Source organism: Nycticebus coucang, chromosome 11 (assembly GCF_027406575.1).
Source record: "Nycticebus coucang isolate mNycCou1 chromosome 11, mNycCou1.pri, whole genome shotgun sequence".
Lineage (NCBI taxonomy): Eukaryota > Metazoa > Chordata > Mammalia > Primates > Lorisidae > Nycticebus > Nycticebus coucang.
The window spans coordinates 122367342-122386637 of NC_069790.1; the positions used below are offsets into that span (position 1 = coordinate 122367342).

At 39.9% G+C, this 19296-nt stretch overlaps 1 protein-coding gene across 3 annotated transcripts in view; it reads right to left on the bottom strand.

Annotated features, from left to right (window-relative positions):
* Positions 1-19296, bottom strand: part of XRCC2 (X-ray repair cross complementing 2) — a 132971-nt gene that overhangs the window by 98249 nt on the left and 15426 nt on the right. For 2 of the 3 annotated variants that reach the window (XR_008372942.1, XR_008372943.1), the window contains exon 2: positions 17363-17444. Coding sequence is in view for 1 of the 3 variants with exons in the window: in XM_053553975.1 (XP_053409950.1) it covers positions 5231-5949; positions 17363-17444 (801 nt within the window). In the remaining 2 variants the exon portion in view is untranslated. Of the gene's footprint in view, positions 1-3931; positions 5950-17362; positions 17445-19296 lie in introns of those variants that run through there. The other variant, XM_053553975.1, reaches the window with a different exon arrangement.

The window sequence follows — 19296 nt, forward strand, 5'->3', positions numbered from 1 at the left end:
CTCTATGATGTACAATAGCACAGCTGGCCCAGTATTTCCCAAACTCATTCCTTAGGTATGATCTCCCAGTGAACCAGAAAACATCAGCATTTTCCAGTGGTGGCTCCTGTAAATTCGGTCTGTTAGTAAAACAGTCAAGGAGTAGCCCATTAGTTGCTTTAGGAAGTAACATTGCAGGATTATTAAGAGTTTTACAGAGAAAGTGGGTAACATGTGAAACAGAGAATAAAAGCACTTTGTAAGAAGCCAATCTATTAACAGAAAAGTGCAGAAAATTAAGTGATTTCGAAAGAGCTTCTACAGAATAGGTGTAAGTATAGTCAAGGGAATATCCGTCACAATTCTGGAGTGGGCTTAAAAAGATGGTACCAGCTGAAATGGTTCTCACACAAGGGGCCAGCCCGTGTGCAAGTCTAATTGCTAAACACAATAACCAATAGGTCTACACTGTTCTCCAAGTTTTGGGGTTTGAACACCTTGGGTGCTGCCATGGCTTTCATGAACAAAAAGGAAAACTTGCAGCTGATGTGGATGACCCAAAGCAGGGCTCTCATAACATTTTCTTTCACTTCTTAAGTAGTTATTTGTCCTTCCGGGCGGTGCCTGTGGCTCAGTGAGCCGGGCGCCGGCCCCATATACCGAGGGTGGCGGGTTCAAACCCAGCCCCGGCCAAACTGCAACCAAAAAATAGCCAGGCATTGTGGCGGGCACCTGTAGTCCCAGCTACTCGGGAGGCTGAGGCAGGAGAATTGCCTAAGCCCAGGAGTTGGAGGTTGCTGTGAGCTGTGTGACGCCACAGCACTCTACCGAGGGCAATAAAGTGAAACTCTGTCTGTACAAAAAAAAAAAAAAAGTAATTTGTCCTTCCAATGTAAGGAGTCAGGTTGATTTTCCTTCAATATCGATTATAAAAGCTACGTCATGAGAGAATAACTAGAGATGCAGCTATGGCAGTAGCCATGAACCCTAGATATCCTCTTAATTATGTTGTAGTATTTATTTATTTTTAACAATTTTGGGGTTTTTGTTTTTGTAGAGACAGAGCTTCACTTTACCGACCTCGGTAGAGTGCCATGGCGTCACAGCTCACAGCAACCTCCAACTCTTGGGCTTAAGCGATTCTCTTGCCTTAGCCTCCCAAGTAGCTGGGACTACAAGTCATCATCACTTCTTTTTTTTTTTGAGACAGAGTCTCACTTAATAACTGTTGGTAGAGTGCTGTAGTGTCACAGCTCACAGCAACCTCCAAATCCCTGGGCTTAGGTAATTCTCTTGCCTCAGCCTCGAGTAGCTGGGATTACAGGCACCCGCCAGAACACCTGGCTATTTTTTTGCTGCAGTTTGGTGGGGGCTGGGTTTGAACCCACCACCCTCGGTATATGGGGCTAGCGCCCTACTCACTGAGTCACAAGCGCTGCCCCATCATTACTTCTTATATCTGACTTTCTTTCTAGGATAATTTTCTTCCCAGAAATATATACTTTTTTAGAAGTTCCTTAGAGAAGCAATTTTGGTGGCAATGTCTATTTTTAGTCATTTGAAAATGTCTTTATTTCACCCTCATTCTTAGATAATGCATATATAACACTCTGTATCAAAACTTTTTGAATAATAGTAGTTAACAACTGGAAACTATATGTTCAAAGCCAGTGATATGTAAGCACTATCTTAATTCTGGATGGCATTTATTAAATCTGCATCTGAGCTACCTTCCACTTGCATTTTCACAGTCTTGCAATGACCCTAAAAAGAAAACTATTTTATGATCTTCATTTTTTTCCCGTACTTAAGTAAGATAAATAAATGGGCTAAATATTCTAAAATTGTTAGTCACTCGTTTCCATTATTCTTTTGGCTCTATCCAGCATCCCTGGTACTTGCTATCTATGTAACTTACAATGTGCCATGTTTTATTTATTTATTTTTTGAGACAGGGTCTTACTTTGTCACCCTCAGTGGAGTGCTGTGATGTCACAGCTCACAGCAACCTCCAACTCTTGGGCTTAGGTGATTCTGCAGTTTGGCAGGGGCCGGGTTCGAACCCACCACCCTTGGTATATGGGGCTGGAGCCCTACCCACTGAGCCATAGGTACCGCCTCTCTTTCTCTTTAAGGGTGATTCTTTTTGCAAGTATTACAATTTCTATAGTGTTACAAAGTCTCATTAGTATGACTTTTAGTTTAAAAGAATTTTTTATTAACCAGTATTCTTAATTCCTTCCAACATGTCAGATAACAAATCTTTTTAAGATAACTAAGTCTTTGTTCTGACACATTAATATATAATTGATAATTTAAGTTAATATGAAAGTTCATTATTTTTTAATCATGTTCCTAAAGAGTAAGTTATAAATCTGTGAATAACCGTCCATTAAATTAACACTTCATTTATACAAAGGAGAAATGGAAAATCCTATCATATTCAAGCACAGAATTCCACTAAGAACTGTTGAGTTTTTTTTTTTTACACATGTCCCACACACTACAGAACTTGAGAGGGAAGGTAACCAATACTCCTATCTTTTCTTAAAAGCAGAAAGGGGCTCAGCACCTGTAGCTCAGCAGCTAGTGCACCAACCACATACCCTGGAGCTGACAGGTTAGAACCAGCCCAGGCCTGCCAAACAGTGACAACTACAACCAAAAAATAGCCGGTTGTTGTGGCAGGCGCCTGTAGTCCCAGCTACTTGGGAGACTGAGGCAAGAGAATCACTTGAGCCCAACAGTTTGAGGTTGTAAGTTGTGACGTCATGGTGCTCTATAGAGGGTGACATAATAAAACTGCCTCAAAAAAATAAAAATTAAAATTAAAGTAGAAAGGAATAGTACTCTAGTGTATAGCAAAAGTCTCAATTTACTAATCACACACACTGATGGGGGGAGATTAGTGTATTTCCCCAAATTACAAATATTTATTAATTGTAATATTTATGTTTAACATGTATTGTATGTAATAAAAATACACAAAAACATAAACTGAAAAAGGATAAATATTAAATATTTAAACATATTATTATTATTTTTGAGACAGAGTTTCACTTTGTTGCCCTTGGTAGAGTGCAGTGGAGTGATAGCTCACAGCAACCTCAAACTCTTGGGCTCAAGCAATTCTCTCCCCTTAGCCTCCTGAGTAGCTGGGACTACAGGCGCCTGACACAATGCCGAGCTATTTTTAGAGACAGGGTCTCACTCTTGCTCAGGCTGGTCCCGAACCTACGAGCTCTGGGAAATCTACCTGCCTTAGCCTCCCAAGTGCTGGGATTACAGAGCGTGAGCCACTACATACAGCCAAATATTTAAACTTATTTTAAAGGCAAACTATTATTTAGTGAGATCACATGGACATGTGCATGTGAATGGTAGAAATCTGATCCAGTGTAACTGATTGCCATTAGAGTGCCATTGTTTTTAATTTTGTAGTGGAGCTGAAGAGCAATACTGCAGGAGTGCTGTTAGCCTGGTGACTTTTCCTGCCTGTTGACAGTTTAATTCCTCCTTACCCCTCAAAAAAAGCAGTCCCAGACAAGGATTTCTTGCTTATGAGAGACATAATCCCAGCAGCCCCCTGACAGAGTGGGAGGTGAGAGCTGGAGGACCAATGAACCACGTGCTAATGAACAGATTATTGCTATTAGCAACTGGGAATTCATCCTCCTGGGTTCACTCTGAGAAATCCCTCAGTGTCCTTTCACTGAGAGATGAGGAAACAAAGGTATTTATACACCAATTTCTGCTCCTCATTGGTCAGGGAGTGCCCAGCCTGCAGCCCATGCAGCCTCAGCAGGCTCTGGCATCTCCAGAAGACATCCTCAGTAGTCCTGGATTTCCGGAAACTACAGGTGAACCAGAGTAAGTCCAAGGCACAGGGATAGGGCATGGATAACATATGCTATCCCTGCTCTGCCTACCTTATGAAGAATATTACTGTCAATCTTAGTTTTTAAGCAGGATTCTTTTTAAATCCTTAAAAACACCATTGTTAGGTAAGTGAATTTACAGTTCAATAGTTCTAACTGAATAGGTAACATGTAAATGAGGAAACTAGTAAGAACACTACAGGTTGTCCCAAAAGCTGCCCCTAAAGTCTCCATACATAGGAAATGTTGAAAATTGTAGCTAAATATAACTTTATAAAATATTCGTTACAAAATTCTAAGAAGAGGTGACCAAGATGTAGAGAATATTTTGTACAATTTTGTAATGGATATTTTGTAAATAAAGGTACATTTAGTTACAATTTTCCATTTTCCCTGGGTATGATGACCTTCGGGACACCTTGTACTATAAATCTCTTCTACTTTCACTACAAAGTAACTCAGATACATTATGTGACATGAATTTGTGACATAGATTGAAGAGGAAGGTTGGGGTCAATCTGACTATAAAATATTGAAATAATTTAATCTTTTCCTGTATTAAAATGTATAAATAGAATTCCTAAAACTTCCTTTCTCCACTACAACCATTACCCTGTACACCCCTCGAGGTACATGCCCCCCATCCTCCCTACCACCACCCAGGTTCATGTCAAGGTATGTCTGAACATTCTAAATAGGTAAGAAAATAGAGGCAACTAGGATAGTTTCAGCATCTATCTGGCACTTAATGGGGGGAGGAGGAATATTTCAAAACAAACTTCATGGAATTCTTTGTTTCTTATTTCCCTGCATTTTAAAAATTATATAGAAACTCAGCCATGATGCAACTCCATCTTGAAATTCAAATAACTCAGATCAAAATGCTCTGCATTCTACAGTTTTTGGTGTGAAAGACAGATGAGTAGGTAGATCCTTGTTTTCAGCCCTTGGGATACAGAAAAAACAGGTCTACAGAAATTTTACAAATTCCCAGGAATTACATAACAGATTAGAAATGCATTTAAACTTTCCTAAACAAATGCTTACCTGAATTCCCAAAATGTAACAAAGTTACAAAAGTCTACTTTATTTAGGTTGATACAGGTATATGTTAGTTTTTTTTAGTTTAATGCAAAGTTTAATTGTGAATATCACTTTATCTTCCACATCCTAGAAACAAAACAGTGTGAGTTTTACTGTGCTAGTTTAAGAAATCCATTCCATAAAGAAATCCATTCCATACAGAAATCCATTCTATACAGAAATGCTGTTGTTTTTCTAGAGTTTAAAACTTTACAATCAAATCACTTTACCTTAAAGAAACCTTTAAAGATTAGCATAATATCCTGTAAAAGACTAATTTATGATGTATATCAACAAAACTTGACCCCACTCTCTCCAATAATAAAAACATGTTTTTGTAAATTGTTACTTTTTAAACGACGTGAAAGTACTGAAAATTGGTTGCTGCTGTTAGAATCATCTTGTTTGGAGAAAAATATTCTGTGCTTTACCACTTGCTGCCATGCCTTACAGAGGTAGGGTCTATAGTCTACATCCACATCACATGGGCGTCTAAAGGCAAAAGGCCCTTCTGGTGAGCTAGAGGTTTTCTGCATTAAAGTTTGTGTTGTTGCAACAAGAACCAAGCGATACTCATTTACAAGTTTCTCTAAGAATTGAGAACATTTCTTTAGAGTAGACTCCTGTAAGTTAATGCTCTCTCCTCCATTGACACGGTCTATCCAGTAGAAGGCTGATAGGCTATCCACAATCAAAAGGCAGAGAGAGGGATGACTACAAAACAAGGTTTCTAGTGAATAAAGTGTAAGAAGTAAGTGTGTGCTACTACTGCAATATGCCAAAAAAAATCTTCCAAGGCAGCATTTTATGACTTCTTCAGAGCTTTCAGACAGTCTATGCTCAAGAACTGTGACAAGTCGAAGCATATCAAAATGGTGATCTGTGTCAATAAATGAGACTTCTACTTCCAGCCCGCCTTCTGACTTTGGAAGTATACATCGTGCTGTTAAATGGTAAAGCATTTCTGTTTTTCCTGTTCCTTCTGGACCATGAAATTCAACAATATGACCTGTATAAAATTTAAAAATGTCAGTCAAAATGCAGTAGCTCAACAGTATGAAAAGTCTACAGAAATGTTTAAGAAAACATTTACTGGAATGTGAAAAAAATATCTAAATCCATTTGCCAAAGTAAATCTGCATAAGCAAACACGAATATATAAGGAAATGAAAAATAAATCATTATATTTCACCTCTGAGAAAGGAGCTGTTAATTAGCATGAAGAAATGATTTTAAAATAGAGTGGTATGGCTGAAACGAACCTAGGGGATCCATCCTCTCCAGAAGGATCCACAGGTGATGCCAGACATGTAATACAGTGCCACAGACCCAGGGCCTGTCAAAGTGCTACTGATTACTGTGGTATATACCATGCCTGATAATTGATAACACCACATCCATCTCTCCTTTTTCATAGTGTGAGAGGGAAGGCAATGTCTCCACCTAAAAAACATTTTTCCTTCACACTTTAGGGGGAAAGACATGATTGCAAGAGGGACTTTACCTAACAATTGCAATCAGTATAACCTGGCTTATTGTACCCTCAATGAATCCCCAACAATAAAAAAAAAAAACACTTTTCTTAGTCTTCCTTATAAAGAGAGGGCACCAGGTAACAAATACAGTTGTAGCCAGTAAGAGGCAAGCTGATGTCTGGTGTGGATTGCTAGGTTTTGCTTTCCTATGTAGGGGCCGCTTCTGCCCTGCTGCTGTTTTCTAGAGGCAGAGCAGGCATCTAGAGACAGTGATGTGAAAGGTATACCCTAGGGATGGGGAAGCATGAAGACACAGTGCCTGGGACTTGAATAACAGTATGCAACCCCTTTTTCTCACAAGAATCTGTTAGTTGGTTTCATTATTATTTTAATTTGCTAAGAACAATAATTTTTTTTTGGCCGGGGCTGGGTTTGAACCCGCCACCTCCGGCATATGGGACCGGTGTCCTACTCCTTGAGCTACAGGCGCCGCCCCAGAACAATAAATTTTTTAAAAGGCAAAAAACAATATGCAACTCCATAGCAGCTATGTACAGCCTACCACATAGGATGTGAGGAAAATAAGCCTCTACCTGGGTAAGCCACTGAAGTTGGACTTATATTACATGCAGTTGAAAAAAATCCCTAATTAAGATTTCTCAATGTTATTGAAATTATGGGTAGAACAATACTTGTAATTTCACACTTTATAGATGGTAAGAGCCCATGGCTCTCAGGCCCTAAAAGCCAGTATTATCCTTCAACTGAAAACGTCCTTATACATTCCCAAACTACCTTAAGCTATTCTTTACCATTTGAGTATCTCTTGAAACAGTGTCCAAATGCATTATAAATTACATTCCTAGCATTAAAAATCAAAGCCAACTTCTCTAAACTTCCCTGCTCCCCTCAACAGCCTTGCTTGATTGGACCGACTACTCTAAACTTTAAAGACTCCAAATGTCTTTCTATATAGGTTCTACCAACCAACTCTCTTTAATTGAGGATAGCACAAATTAAATAATAATACACCTGCTTCCACGGCTTTTCAAAATCTACCCTAAACACTGATGTTCCAATTCTTGCTGGTTTGTTATTACTAATTTATGACTGAACCACTTGATTGGAATCACCATGTTAAAAAATGTAGATTCTTGGGCGGCGCCTGTGGCTCAGTCGGTAAGGCAGCGGCCCCATATACCGAGGGTGGCAGGTTCAAAGGCCCTGGCTGAACTGCAACCAAAAAATAGCTGGGCGTTGTGGCAGGCACCTATAGTCCCAGCTATTCAGGAGGCTGAGGCAAGAGAATCGCTTAAGCCCAGGAGTTGGAGGTTGCTGTGAGCTGTGTGATGCCACAGCACTCTACCGAGGGCCATAAAGTGAGACTCTGTCTCTACAAAAAAAAAAAAAAAAAAATGTAGATTCTTAGATCCAACCAAACTAAATTACAGTCTTAAGAATTCAGCTACTTTATTTTCTAATATTACAAACAAACCATTATATACCAGAGGATTCACAAATAATGTATAATAAATCTAGCCAAGTTGCCACAATATCATATTGTCAGATAGCATATAAAAACTTCCGCCAATTTCTACCATAATCCTACAAAACTGCAATTCTACATTTTTTTTTAATTTTTTTTTTTGTAGAGACAGAGTCTCACTTTATGGCCCTCAGTAGAGTGCCATGGCATCACACAGCTCACAGCAACCTCCAACTCCTGGGCTTAAGCGATTTTCTTGCCTCAGCCTCCCGAGTAGCTGGGACTACAGGCGCCCGCCACAAAGTCCAGCTATTTTTTGGTTGCAGTTCAGCAGGGGCCGGGTTTGAACCCGCCACCCTCGGTATATGGGGCCGGCGCCTTACCAACTGAGCCACAGGCGCTGCCCTAATTTTTTTTTTTTTAATTTTTAATGTCAGTGTGCTTGTTCATTCTTCTATGTTTGAAGTACTCCTTTTTTGTTGATTTTCTTCTTCCTCTGGTGGTGCTGGCTGTTTTTGATGTTGTTAGTAGAGATGGGGTCTTACTCTGGCTCACTGCTGCTCATACTGGTCTTGAACCTCTGAGCTCAGACAATCCACCTGCCACGGCCTCCCACAGTGCTGGGACTACAGGTGTGAGCCACCACGCCCGGCCCATTTATCTTATTTTTTGTTTTTTTTGCAGTTTTTGGCCAGGGCTGGGTTTGAACCCGCCACCTCCAGCATATGGGGCTGGTGCCCTACCCCTTTGAGCCAAAGGTGCCGCCAATTCTACATTTATTATTTATTTTATTTTTATTTTTTTATTTTTTATTTATTTGGCCGGGGCTGGGTTTGAACCCGCCACCTCCAGCATGTGGGACCAGCGCCCTACCACTTTGAGCCACAGGCACCGCCCACTTATTTTAATAAAAATTGTAAAAGTTATTCCAGCCGGGGCAGTGCCTATTGCTCAGTGGGTAGGGTGCCGGCCCCATATACCAAGGGTGGCGGGTTCAAACCTGGCCCTGGCCAAACTGCAACAAAAAATAGCCAGGCGTTGTGGTGGGTCCCTGTAGTCCCAGCTACTCTGGAGGCTAAGGGAGGACAGTCGCCTAAGCAAAGGAGTTGGAGGTTGCTGTGAGCTGTGATGCCACAGCATTCTGCAGAGGGCGATACAGTGAGACACTATCTCTAAATAAATAAATAAAAAAAAGTTATTCCAGCCTTAAAGAATGAAATTACCCCATCTTTACTAAAAATAGAAATGGGGGGAGGCGGATAAAAAAAGAATAAATAAAAATAAAAACAAAACAAAACAAACAAACAAAAAAACTGAGGCAAAAGGATCACTCGAGTCCAAGAGTTTGCCGTTGCTATGAGCTATGATGCCACGGCATTCTACCTAGGACGACAGCTTCAACGTTTTTATTAAAAGTTAACACAGCATCCAAACCTATATTTGACCCTGATGTACAGTTTACCCTCTCCTATTAAATATTACTGAGGAAATAAGCTAAAACCCTTCAAGTCTTTTACCGCTCTAAATTATAGGAACAGAATAAACTACATGCACTGGGCGAAGAACGTTAACATAGAACCGGTATTAATGGTAGTAAAGGAAAGTTGAAAGCAGTTTACAAAGATTAATCTGAAAGTGGTCTGTAGGACACAATGGACCACCCAGAAAAACAAGCTGGGAAAACCAATAAGCAGACTGGAGATCCTCTTCCTCCTCCTCTCCCCAGAAAGTAGCCAGAAAAGACTGATCAGCAGTAACTAACCATAGCAGAGTACTTGACACTTCAAAAGAGCTTCTTCACACAATCTCATTTGATCCTAATAACACTCAGGTAGGAAAAGCTCAAGCAATCCACCTGCCTCGGCCTCCCAGAGTGCTAGGATTACAGGCGTGAGCCACTGCATCCGGCCCTCGTGGGCTAGTACTAGAGGAGCAACCACGATGGAAATCAGACTGCAGAAAGTTAGGAATATATGAGCAATTAGAAAATGGACTGTATGCCTTACATTATTTCAAAAGTAAAACCTTCAATTGTTTCATAAGACGGAAGGGTCAAATGATAATTTAAGGCAAAGATATGTAAAAAATTCTGTGGTGCAAAGGAAGGGACTCCATAGGGAAAGAGAAATAGATGATATTGGTCAGGAGGTAACTGTGAGATAGCTCCAGGTATCTCTGGATAATTCTGGAATTTCCAGAATTAGAAAATAATGAAAAGTTTGCCAAGTATTTTCTGGGAGAGAGTAGTGATGAGCATAAACATCATTCATCATAACTCAGAAGACTAAGTACTTGAAAGCATTTACTTACATGATTTAATGAGAGTTTCTGAATCCACATGTGAGAAACCCGTACATTAATTAATTAAGGTAAGTATCCTTACTGAGATGCCTTGTTTGGCACAAATGAAACTGAGGCAAAGTTGTTTAAGGCTAAATCCTTGGTTAAGAGATCAATGGGCTGGCTCAGTAGCTAGGGCTCCAGCCACATACATAGGACCTGGTGAGTTTGAATCCACCCTCGGCCTGCCAAACAATGACATCTACAATCAAAAAATAGCCGGGTGTTATGGCGGGCACCTGTAATCTCAGCTACTTGGGAGACTGAGGCAAGAGAATCACATAAGCCCAAGAGTTTGAGGTTGCTGTGAGGTATATGATGCCACGGCACTCTACCAAGGGCAACAGCTTGAGACACTGTCTCAAAAAAAAAAAATCACTGGGCAGATAACAACACTCTTGTCCTTTTATACATTAATACCAAAGTAGGTATAAAAGTCATTTAAATTAGCCAGGCATGGTGGCACAGCTCCTATAATCCCCGCTACTCAGGAGGCTGAGGTGGGAGAATTGCTTGAGCCCAGAAGTTGGAGGCTGTGAGGAGCTATGACTATATCACTTCACTCCAGCCTGGGCCACACAGCGAGACCCCATCTCTAAAAATAAATAGATTAATTAAAATTAATAGATAAGGTTTGGTGCCCATAGGTCAGTGAGTAGGGTGCCAGCCACATGCACCGGGACTGGCGGGTTAGAGGCCTGCTAAACAACGACAACTGCAACCAAAAAATCGCTGGGCGTTCTGGCGGGCGCCTGTAGTCCCAGCTACTTGGGAGGCTGCGGCAAGAAAATCGCTTAATCCCAAGAGTTTGAGGTCGCTATGAGCTGTGATGCCACAACACTCTATTGAGGGCGATATAGTGAGACTCTGTCTCAAAAACAAACAAACAAAATTAATAAAAATCATTTACAAGTATAACTACTGGGGAAGTAAAATCTGCGAACTCGCAAGTTACACATGAATAGTGTCGTCAAGGCTCTTGAACTAAATTCCCTACAAATATGTTAAATGATGAACTAAAATCTGTTTTACTGATTTTATAAACATTTACTGTTTAATCATTAATATCAAAAATCATAACCAAATATGTTCTCTAGAGGGGACATAATCCTTTTCACTTTTTTTCTTATATGTTTCTGTGAGCTGTTACAAAAAATAGCATCCTTGTCCAGCCAAAGTATGGAAAATGACAACTTGTAGCAAAAAAAAAATCCCTATGGTTTGGCACTTGAAAATATTAAACTAAATCAGAAAATCTGGATGGTTTGGCCTTGACAGTTACTCTTACAAATAGAACACTATAAAGAGTTTGGGTAACAGATTGTCAGAAAGAGTTTATGAATCTAAAGATCCTCCAAAATAAGGAGAAGAAAGAAAAAGCCAAAAACTGCATCATCCTGGTACCAATATACTAACTATATGACAAATATGTTGATTTTGCAGATTATAATCATTACAGTATTGAAGAAGTAATGAATTGGTACATGGTACTAAAAATTACTATCTACAAAAGATTTTAAAATGTTTACAACAGCATTAGAAACTCCTATAACGCCCAGATTTTTACTGTGGCAAATTAAGCTTTTCTTCAACAATTTCTGATAACTACTGTTACTGATAAATAACCCTCATAAATCCCAGTCCTCATATCTGCTGTTGTTCCAAAGGAGTATTCATCTAGCTAATTTTGTAGCCATATAGGATCTACAGTTTTAAGTAGATATTTTTGTTAATGGCCAAGAAAAACATGATGCTGTTTTTTTCAAAATTTCTATAATATTCTTAAAGTTGTGCTGCAAATTCCCATTTTAACATATTAATGTCCTTTCCATAAGATGCACTTAATAATAATATCCCTCCATACGGAGAATACAAAGCTCAGTTTTTGTCTAACATATTTGATCAAAATTTATCTTTCATTACTGACAATTCTGGCAACAATTCTGCCAATATAGGAAATGTGAAAGGGAAGCCAGGCACTTGGTGGTATGTCTGCAGTCTCAGCTACTTGAGAGGTTAAGGGGGGGTGGCGGGAGGGATGGCTTCAGCCCAAGAGTTCAAGGCCACCCTGAGCAACATAGTGAGACCCCGTCTTTATAAAAAAATGTTTTACATAAATTTTTAAAAAAGAAAAGTACTGAAGAAGTCCTTCAAGACAGTAGACAATAACGCAAATCCAAATAAGGAAATAAAGATCATGGGTTATTGTAACCACATAGATAAATACATAGTACAAAAGACAGTTTAAATGTGTTTTATTTTTCATCAACCTGATTTAAGAAATAACTATTCTTAAGCATTATGTAATAATTTTAATTAAGTAATAATATAAAATTAGTGAGCATAATGTTAGTGAGCATACAATGTATAAAAACATAATTTGTAATAGCATAAAGCAGGGAAGAGAGCCATAACAGTAGAATTTTTTTTTTGAGACAAGAGTCTTACTACATCACCTTTGGTAGAGTGCTGTGGCTCACAGCAACCTCAAACTCCTGGGCTCAAGCGATTCTCTTGCCTTAGCCTCCCAAGTAGCTGGGACTATATGCACCCACCACAACGCCCAGCTATTTTTTGTTGCAGTTGTCATTGTTGGTTAGCTGGCCCGGGCTAGGTTTGAACTCACCAATTTCGGTGTACGTAGCTGGTGCCATAACCACTGTGTATGGGTACCGAGCCCAGTAGCAGAATTTTTTTTTGGGGGGCCGGGGCTGGGTTTGAACCCGCCACCTCCGGCATATGGGACTGGCGCCCTACTCCTTGAGCCACAGGTGCCGCCCGGTAGCAGAATTTTTTATAAAACTATTGAAATTAAGGTCATGTGCATCCAAACTAGATTATTATAGATTAAGATGTTAATTGTAATCCCAGGGCAATCACTAGGAAAATAAATGTAGTAAAAATGTAAAATGTAGTAAAAATGTAGTTTAAAATGTAGTAAAAATAATAAGAGAATTAAAATGGTTTAACACAAGATAACAGCAAAAGAAGAGTAGAGAAACAGAAAAGACGTAAGACATACAAAACAGACAGCAATGTGACAGCTATGAACTCTGTCCTATCGGCAATTACATTAACTATAAATAGATTAGATGGGCAGAATGGAATAAAAAACCCATGATTGAACTATAGCCTATTTACAATGGATACACTTTAAGTAATCCTTAAGTCAGGAAAAGCTTGAAGATAAAAAGAGAGAAGAAGATATACAATAGAACCTCCATAGTTGACCACCTCCTTAAATTGATCTAATTTTCACGGACCAGATAGGCACCCCATGTTCTCAGTACAATAGGCCTAGGCTCCTTATGTTGATCACCTCCATAGGTTGACCAGTTTGTTACAGTCCTTTAAATGGTCAAGTTTTAGAGGTTCTCCTGTACTATGCAAGTGGTAACCAAAAGAGAGCAGAAAGGGCTATCCTGCTATATGACAAAATCGTTTAAAATATAACTTATTAGAAAATAAAGAGCTTTTGTATGTTTGTGTGTGATAAAAACAAGACATAAAATTTACCACCTTATCCACTTTTAAGTGTACAGATCACTAGTGTTTATATTCTCATTGCATGAAACAGATCTCTAGAATTTTTTCATCTTGCAAAACTAAAACTCTGTACCCATTGAACAACTACATTTCACCCTCTCCAGGCCCCTGGCAACTACTATTCTAATTGCTGTTTCTATGAATTTAACTACTTTAGATACCTCATGTAAGTGGAATCATGCAGTTTTACTTTTTGTGTCTAGCTTATTTTACTTAGCATAATGTCCTCAAAGTTCATCATGTTGTAATACGTGATAGGATTTCCTCCCTTTTCAAGACTCAGTGACATAGATACTTCATTAGCCATCGATGGACATTTGAATTTTTTTCCACCTCTTAGCTACTGTAATACATTGCTATGAATATGCAAGGATCTTTTCAAGAACCTGCTTTCAATTCTTTTGAATATATACCCAGAAGCAGGATTACTGGATTTTGTAATCCAGTAATTAGTTACTTATAATCCAGTAATTGTAACCCAACCACAGGAGACTATATAACATTCTCAATTGCACATTGAACATTCTCTAGAATAAAACATATGGTAGGGGGCCCAGCACGGTGGCTCAGCCTCCTAGCACTCTGGGAGGCTCAGGTGGGTGGATTGCCTGAGCTCACGGGTTCCAGACCAGCCTAAGTAAGAGCAAGACCCCTTCTCTTAAAAAACAGCCAGTGTTGTGGTGGGTATCTGTGGTCCCAGCTACTTGGGAGGCTGAGGCAAGAGAATCACTTGAGCCCCAGCGTTTGAGGTTGCTGTTGCGTTATGATGCCAAGGCACTCTACTGAGGGCAACAAAGTGAGACTCCATCTCAAAAACACAGAAACAAACAAAAAAAAGTATGGGGGTGGTGCCTGTGGTTCAGTGGAGTAGGGCGCTGGCCCCATATACCGAGGGTGGCGGGTCTGAATCCAGCCCCGGCCAAACTGTAACAAAAAATAGCCAGATGTTGTGGTGGGCACCTGTAGTCCTAGCTACTTGGGAGGCTGAGGCAAGATAATCACCTAAGCCCAAGAACTGGAGGTTGCTGTGAGCTATGACGCCATCGTACTCTACCAAGGGCAACAGAGTGAGACTCTGTCTCAAAAAACAAAAACAAAAACATATGGTAGGCCGTAATACCATATGTCTCAATACTTAAAAACATTGAAATCACAGAAGCATGTTCTCCAATCAGAAAAGAATGAAGGGCAGCGCCTGTAGCTCAGGGTGCTGGCCACATACGATGAAGCAGGCGGGTTCAAACCCAGCCCTGGCTGCTAAACAATGACAACTGCAACAAAAAAAAAAAAGCTGTGCATTGTGGTGAATGCCAGTAGTTTCAGCTACTGGGAGGCTGAGGCAAAAGAATCGCTTAAGCCCAAGAGTTTGAGGTTGCTGTGACGTCACAGTACTCTGCAGAGGGTGACATAGTGAGACTCTGTCTCAAAAAAAAAAAAGAATGAAAACAGAAACCAGTAACAACAAGCTATAAATCTTCCTGATCTTGCATTGGGTAATAGCTTCTTAGATATGACAACAAAACAGGAACAAGAAAAGATAACTTAGATAAAACTGGACTTCACTGAATATTTATGGAGAATATTAAAGGAGAAAACTCTTTGGTGCTTCAATGGATGCCCTGAAAACAATGAAGACAACCCACAGAATGGGGTTGGAAATTTCCAAAATCATACATTTGAGAAGAGATATGTAGACTATATAAAAGCATTTAAAATGCAATAATCCAAATAACACAGTGTTTTAAATGACCAAAGGATCTGACTTTTCTCCAAAGAAGGTAAACAAATGGCCAATGAGCACGTGGCAAAGGGAGTCGACATCATCAGCCATCATGGAAATGTAGATCAAAATGAAATATCACTTCTTACAACAGACTAGGAGGGCTGTAAACAAAAGGACAGTAAAACAATTACTCCCAGGATGTGGGATGTTGGAACCATCACAATCTGCATTCCTGATGGTAAGTTAAAATGTGAAACTACTCTGGAAAAGAGTCTGGCAGTTTCTCTTAAGATTACACTGGAGCTGTCATATGACTTAGCAATCCCTGTCCTAGCTATTAGGAGAACTGAAAACGTGTAGAAAAACCTGTACAAAGATAACCATAGTAGCATTATTCATAATTAAAAATAGGAAACAACCCAAATGCTCATTAACTGATAAAATGATACACAAAGGCTGGAGACGGTGGCTCATGCCTGTAATTCTAACACTATAGGAGGCTGAGACAGGTGGACTGCCTAAGCTCATGGGTTCGAGACCAGTCTGAGCCAAAGCGAGACCTCGTCTCTAAAAAATAGCCAGGTGCTGTAGCGGGAACCTGTAGTCCCAGCTACTTGGGAGAGGCTGAGGTAAGAGAATCACTTGAGTCCAAGAGTTTGAAGTTGCTGTGAACTATGACGCCACAGTACTCTACTGAGGGCAACAAAGTGAGACTTTGTCACAAAAAACAAACAAACAAACAAAAAAACGCTTGATGCCTGTAGCAGCTAGAGCGCCAACCACTACACCGGGCCTGGCAAACAACAATGACAAGTACAATCAAAAAATAGCTGGGGCCAGGAGTGGTGGCTCACACATGTAGTCCCAGTGCTGCGGGAGGCCAAGGCGGGCGGATTGCCTGAGGTGGATTGTCTCTGAGGTTCGAGACCAGTATGAGCAGGAGTGAGCCAGAGTGAAACCTCTACCAACAACAAAAAAAGCCGGGTGTTGTGGTGGGCGTCTGTAGTCCCAGCTACTTGGGAGGCAAAGGGAAAGAGAATAGGCAAAGGAAGAACAGGAAAAAAAATAAAAAGAAAAAAACTTCAGACGAAGAAGAATGAACTGAGACTATGTCTCAAAAAAAAGATACACAAAATGTGGTATACCCATACAATGAAATGTTATCCTAAATGTTTTTTATCCAATATAAAAACGGTGATACTGTGATAGTACGTTGAACAATGAATTATACAGTTCAGTGCAAATCATTCAAAGTGAAAGAAGTCAGTCACAAGTAATCACATACTGTATGATTCTAATTATATGAAATGTCCAGAAAAGGTAAAGCTATACAGAGACAGAAAGCAGATTATTTGCCTAGGGTTGAGAGGCATGGAGAAATGAGGGGTGACAACTAACAGACATCAGCTTCTTTATGGGGTGATAAAAATGTTCTAAAATCAATCAAATAGATTTCTGTACAACTGTGTAAATACACTAAAAATCAGCGAACTCCACACTTAAATGGGTACAATATACGTCTACAAAGTTGCTACACATTAAAAACCCAGGACAACCTGAGCACATTATCTTCTAAGTCTTCCCTAGTGTAGAGGTACTGAGTAGGTACCTAAGGATGTTCCAATAATTCTACAAACTTCTAAAGAGAAAGAATAAACAATAAACTGTAATAAGAAAACTATAAATATTATGTGTTAGGATAAAGAGGAGGGTTAATGTATATTCTGTAGATTTACTGCACATAAGCCAAACTTCATCTCATCTGACTCAGATATCATAATCTGTTTGTCATATACTGTTTTATAAAAGTTAATTTATGACATGGTATTTCCATTTTAGGTTGAGTTTTTACCATGCACAGGTGAATCTTCATCAGGAAACAGATTTGGTTCTATTTCTTTCAAGGAACTTCTACCTTCAAGTCGGGCAAGGAGCTTACAAGAGAAAAAAGAGAAAGAAAATTCATTACTTAAAAAATAACAAAATCCTACAAATTTATATGTGTGTAATTTTCCAAAATTCTAAGAGAAAAGAATTCATAATTTGGGGGATTTGCAGAGAAAAAGAAAATGCTATTTAGGAGAAATACTTTGTTCATTTATTCATAAATTTTGCACTTTTTATTTACAAACCAAACACTGATGGTATAAAAATAAGTCTCTCCTCTCAAAAGACTGGACAGTCAAGACTAGGACGTAAGGACAAGCTGCTAATTATAATATACTTACTTTCCTTATACCTTTCTTTTTCCCCTGAGACAGGGTCTTAACTCTGTTCCCAGGCTGGAGTACACTGGCATAAGCACAGCTCACTGCAACCTCAAATTCCTGTGCTCAGGCTTGGCACCGTATCTCAGTGAGTAGGGTGCCGGCCATATACACAGAGGCTGTCAGGTTTGAACCCAGCTAGGGCCTGCTAAACAATGACAACTGCAACAACAACAAAAAAATAGCTGGGCATTGTGGCGGGCGCCTGTAGTCCCAGCTACTTGGGAGGCTGAGCCAAGAGAATCCCTTAAGCCCAAGAGTTTGAGGTTGCTGTGAGCTGTGATGCTGTGGCACTGTACTGAGGGCATCATAGTGAGACTCTGTCTCAAAAAAAACAAAAAACAAAAATTTCCTGTGCTCAATTGAGCCTCCTGCCGCAGCCTCCTAAGTAGATGGGACCATCGGCACGTGCCACCACGTCTGGCTAATTTCTTTATTTTTTATAGAGATGGAGGTCTCACTATGTTGCTGAGGCAACTCCTGGCCTCAGCCAATCTTCCAGTCTCAGCCTCCCAACACGCTAAGATTCCAAGTGTGAGCTACCACATACCATGCCTGAAACACAGTTATCCGCTTTAATTTGTCTGTCCTACTCTACTGTCAATTCATCTGGGGGAGGGGAAAAAGGACAAAGGAAAAAGATAGAGGAAATCTTATTTGGGGAGCTTCCACCTGATCATTCTCAAAGGAGCTCCTCCAGCAGAGGGGGCAGAGTAGCAGACGTGTGGAACAAGCAGCCAAAGCGCAGAGGTATAAAGAGTATGATATGTAGGTAAACTACAAGCAGATTTGAACTGCTAGAGTTTGTAGCATGAAATAGGCAGGAGATGAGGTCCTAACACCAAGCAGAAGTCAAGAGCATGGCAGGTGTCAGACGCCACGTGTAGGAGCTTATCTTTGGCTTGTAGAGAAGACCAGAAGGTTTGAAGCTACACAGTGAGAAGCAGGGTAGCATAGCTAAGAGTAGACAGTTGGGACTCCAGAATCAGACCTGCTGGATTACTTGGTCTTCTCTGTAAAGTGAGGGTGACAAACATACCTCCCTCATGAGGTTACTAAGGATTCAGTATATTAAAGAGTGCTTGGCACAGTAAGCACTATGTAACTGTCAGCTATTGTTACCTGCATTTCAAACAGATTAGCTTAGCAGCTACCAGGGGATAGATGTGAGGAGAGTAAACCTAAACTTGGAGAGCAGGCTGGAACCTGTCACGTCAGTCTGGAGGAGTACAGGTACCATGACAGTAGTTAGGACAAGAGGCACAATTCCATGACTGATTGAAATGTCAATGAAGGAAATGTAATCAAAGCCAATTCTCAAGTTTTTAGAGAATCGGCACAAATATGACAACCTTTCTATGCAATAAAAAAGTGTATCACAAATAGGAAGATCACCTTTTATTTGCATTTTTAAAAGACCTAATCAAAAGCTTTGGAAAGATTTCCTGAAGCGATGAAAAAGTTCTACACATCAACTGAACAAGTATTTGTTGAATTCCTTTTACTGTGTGCAAAGCAC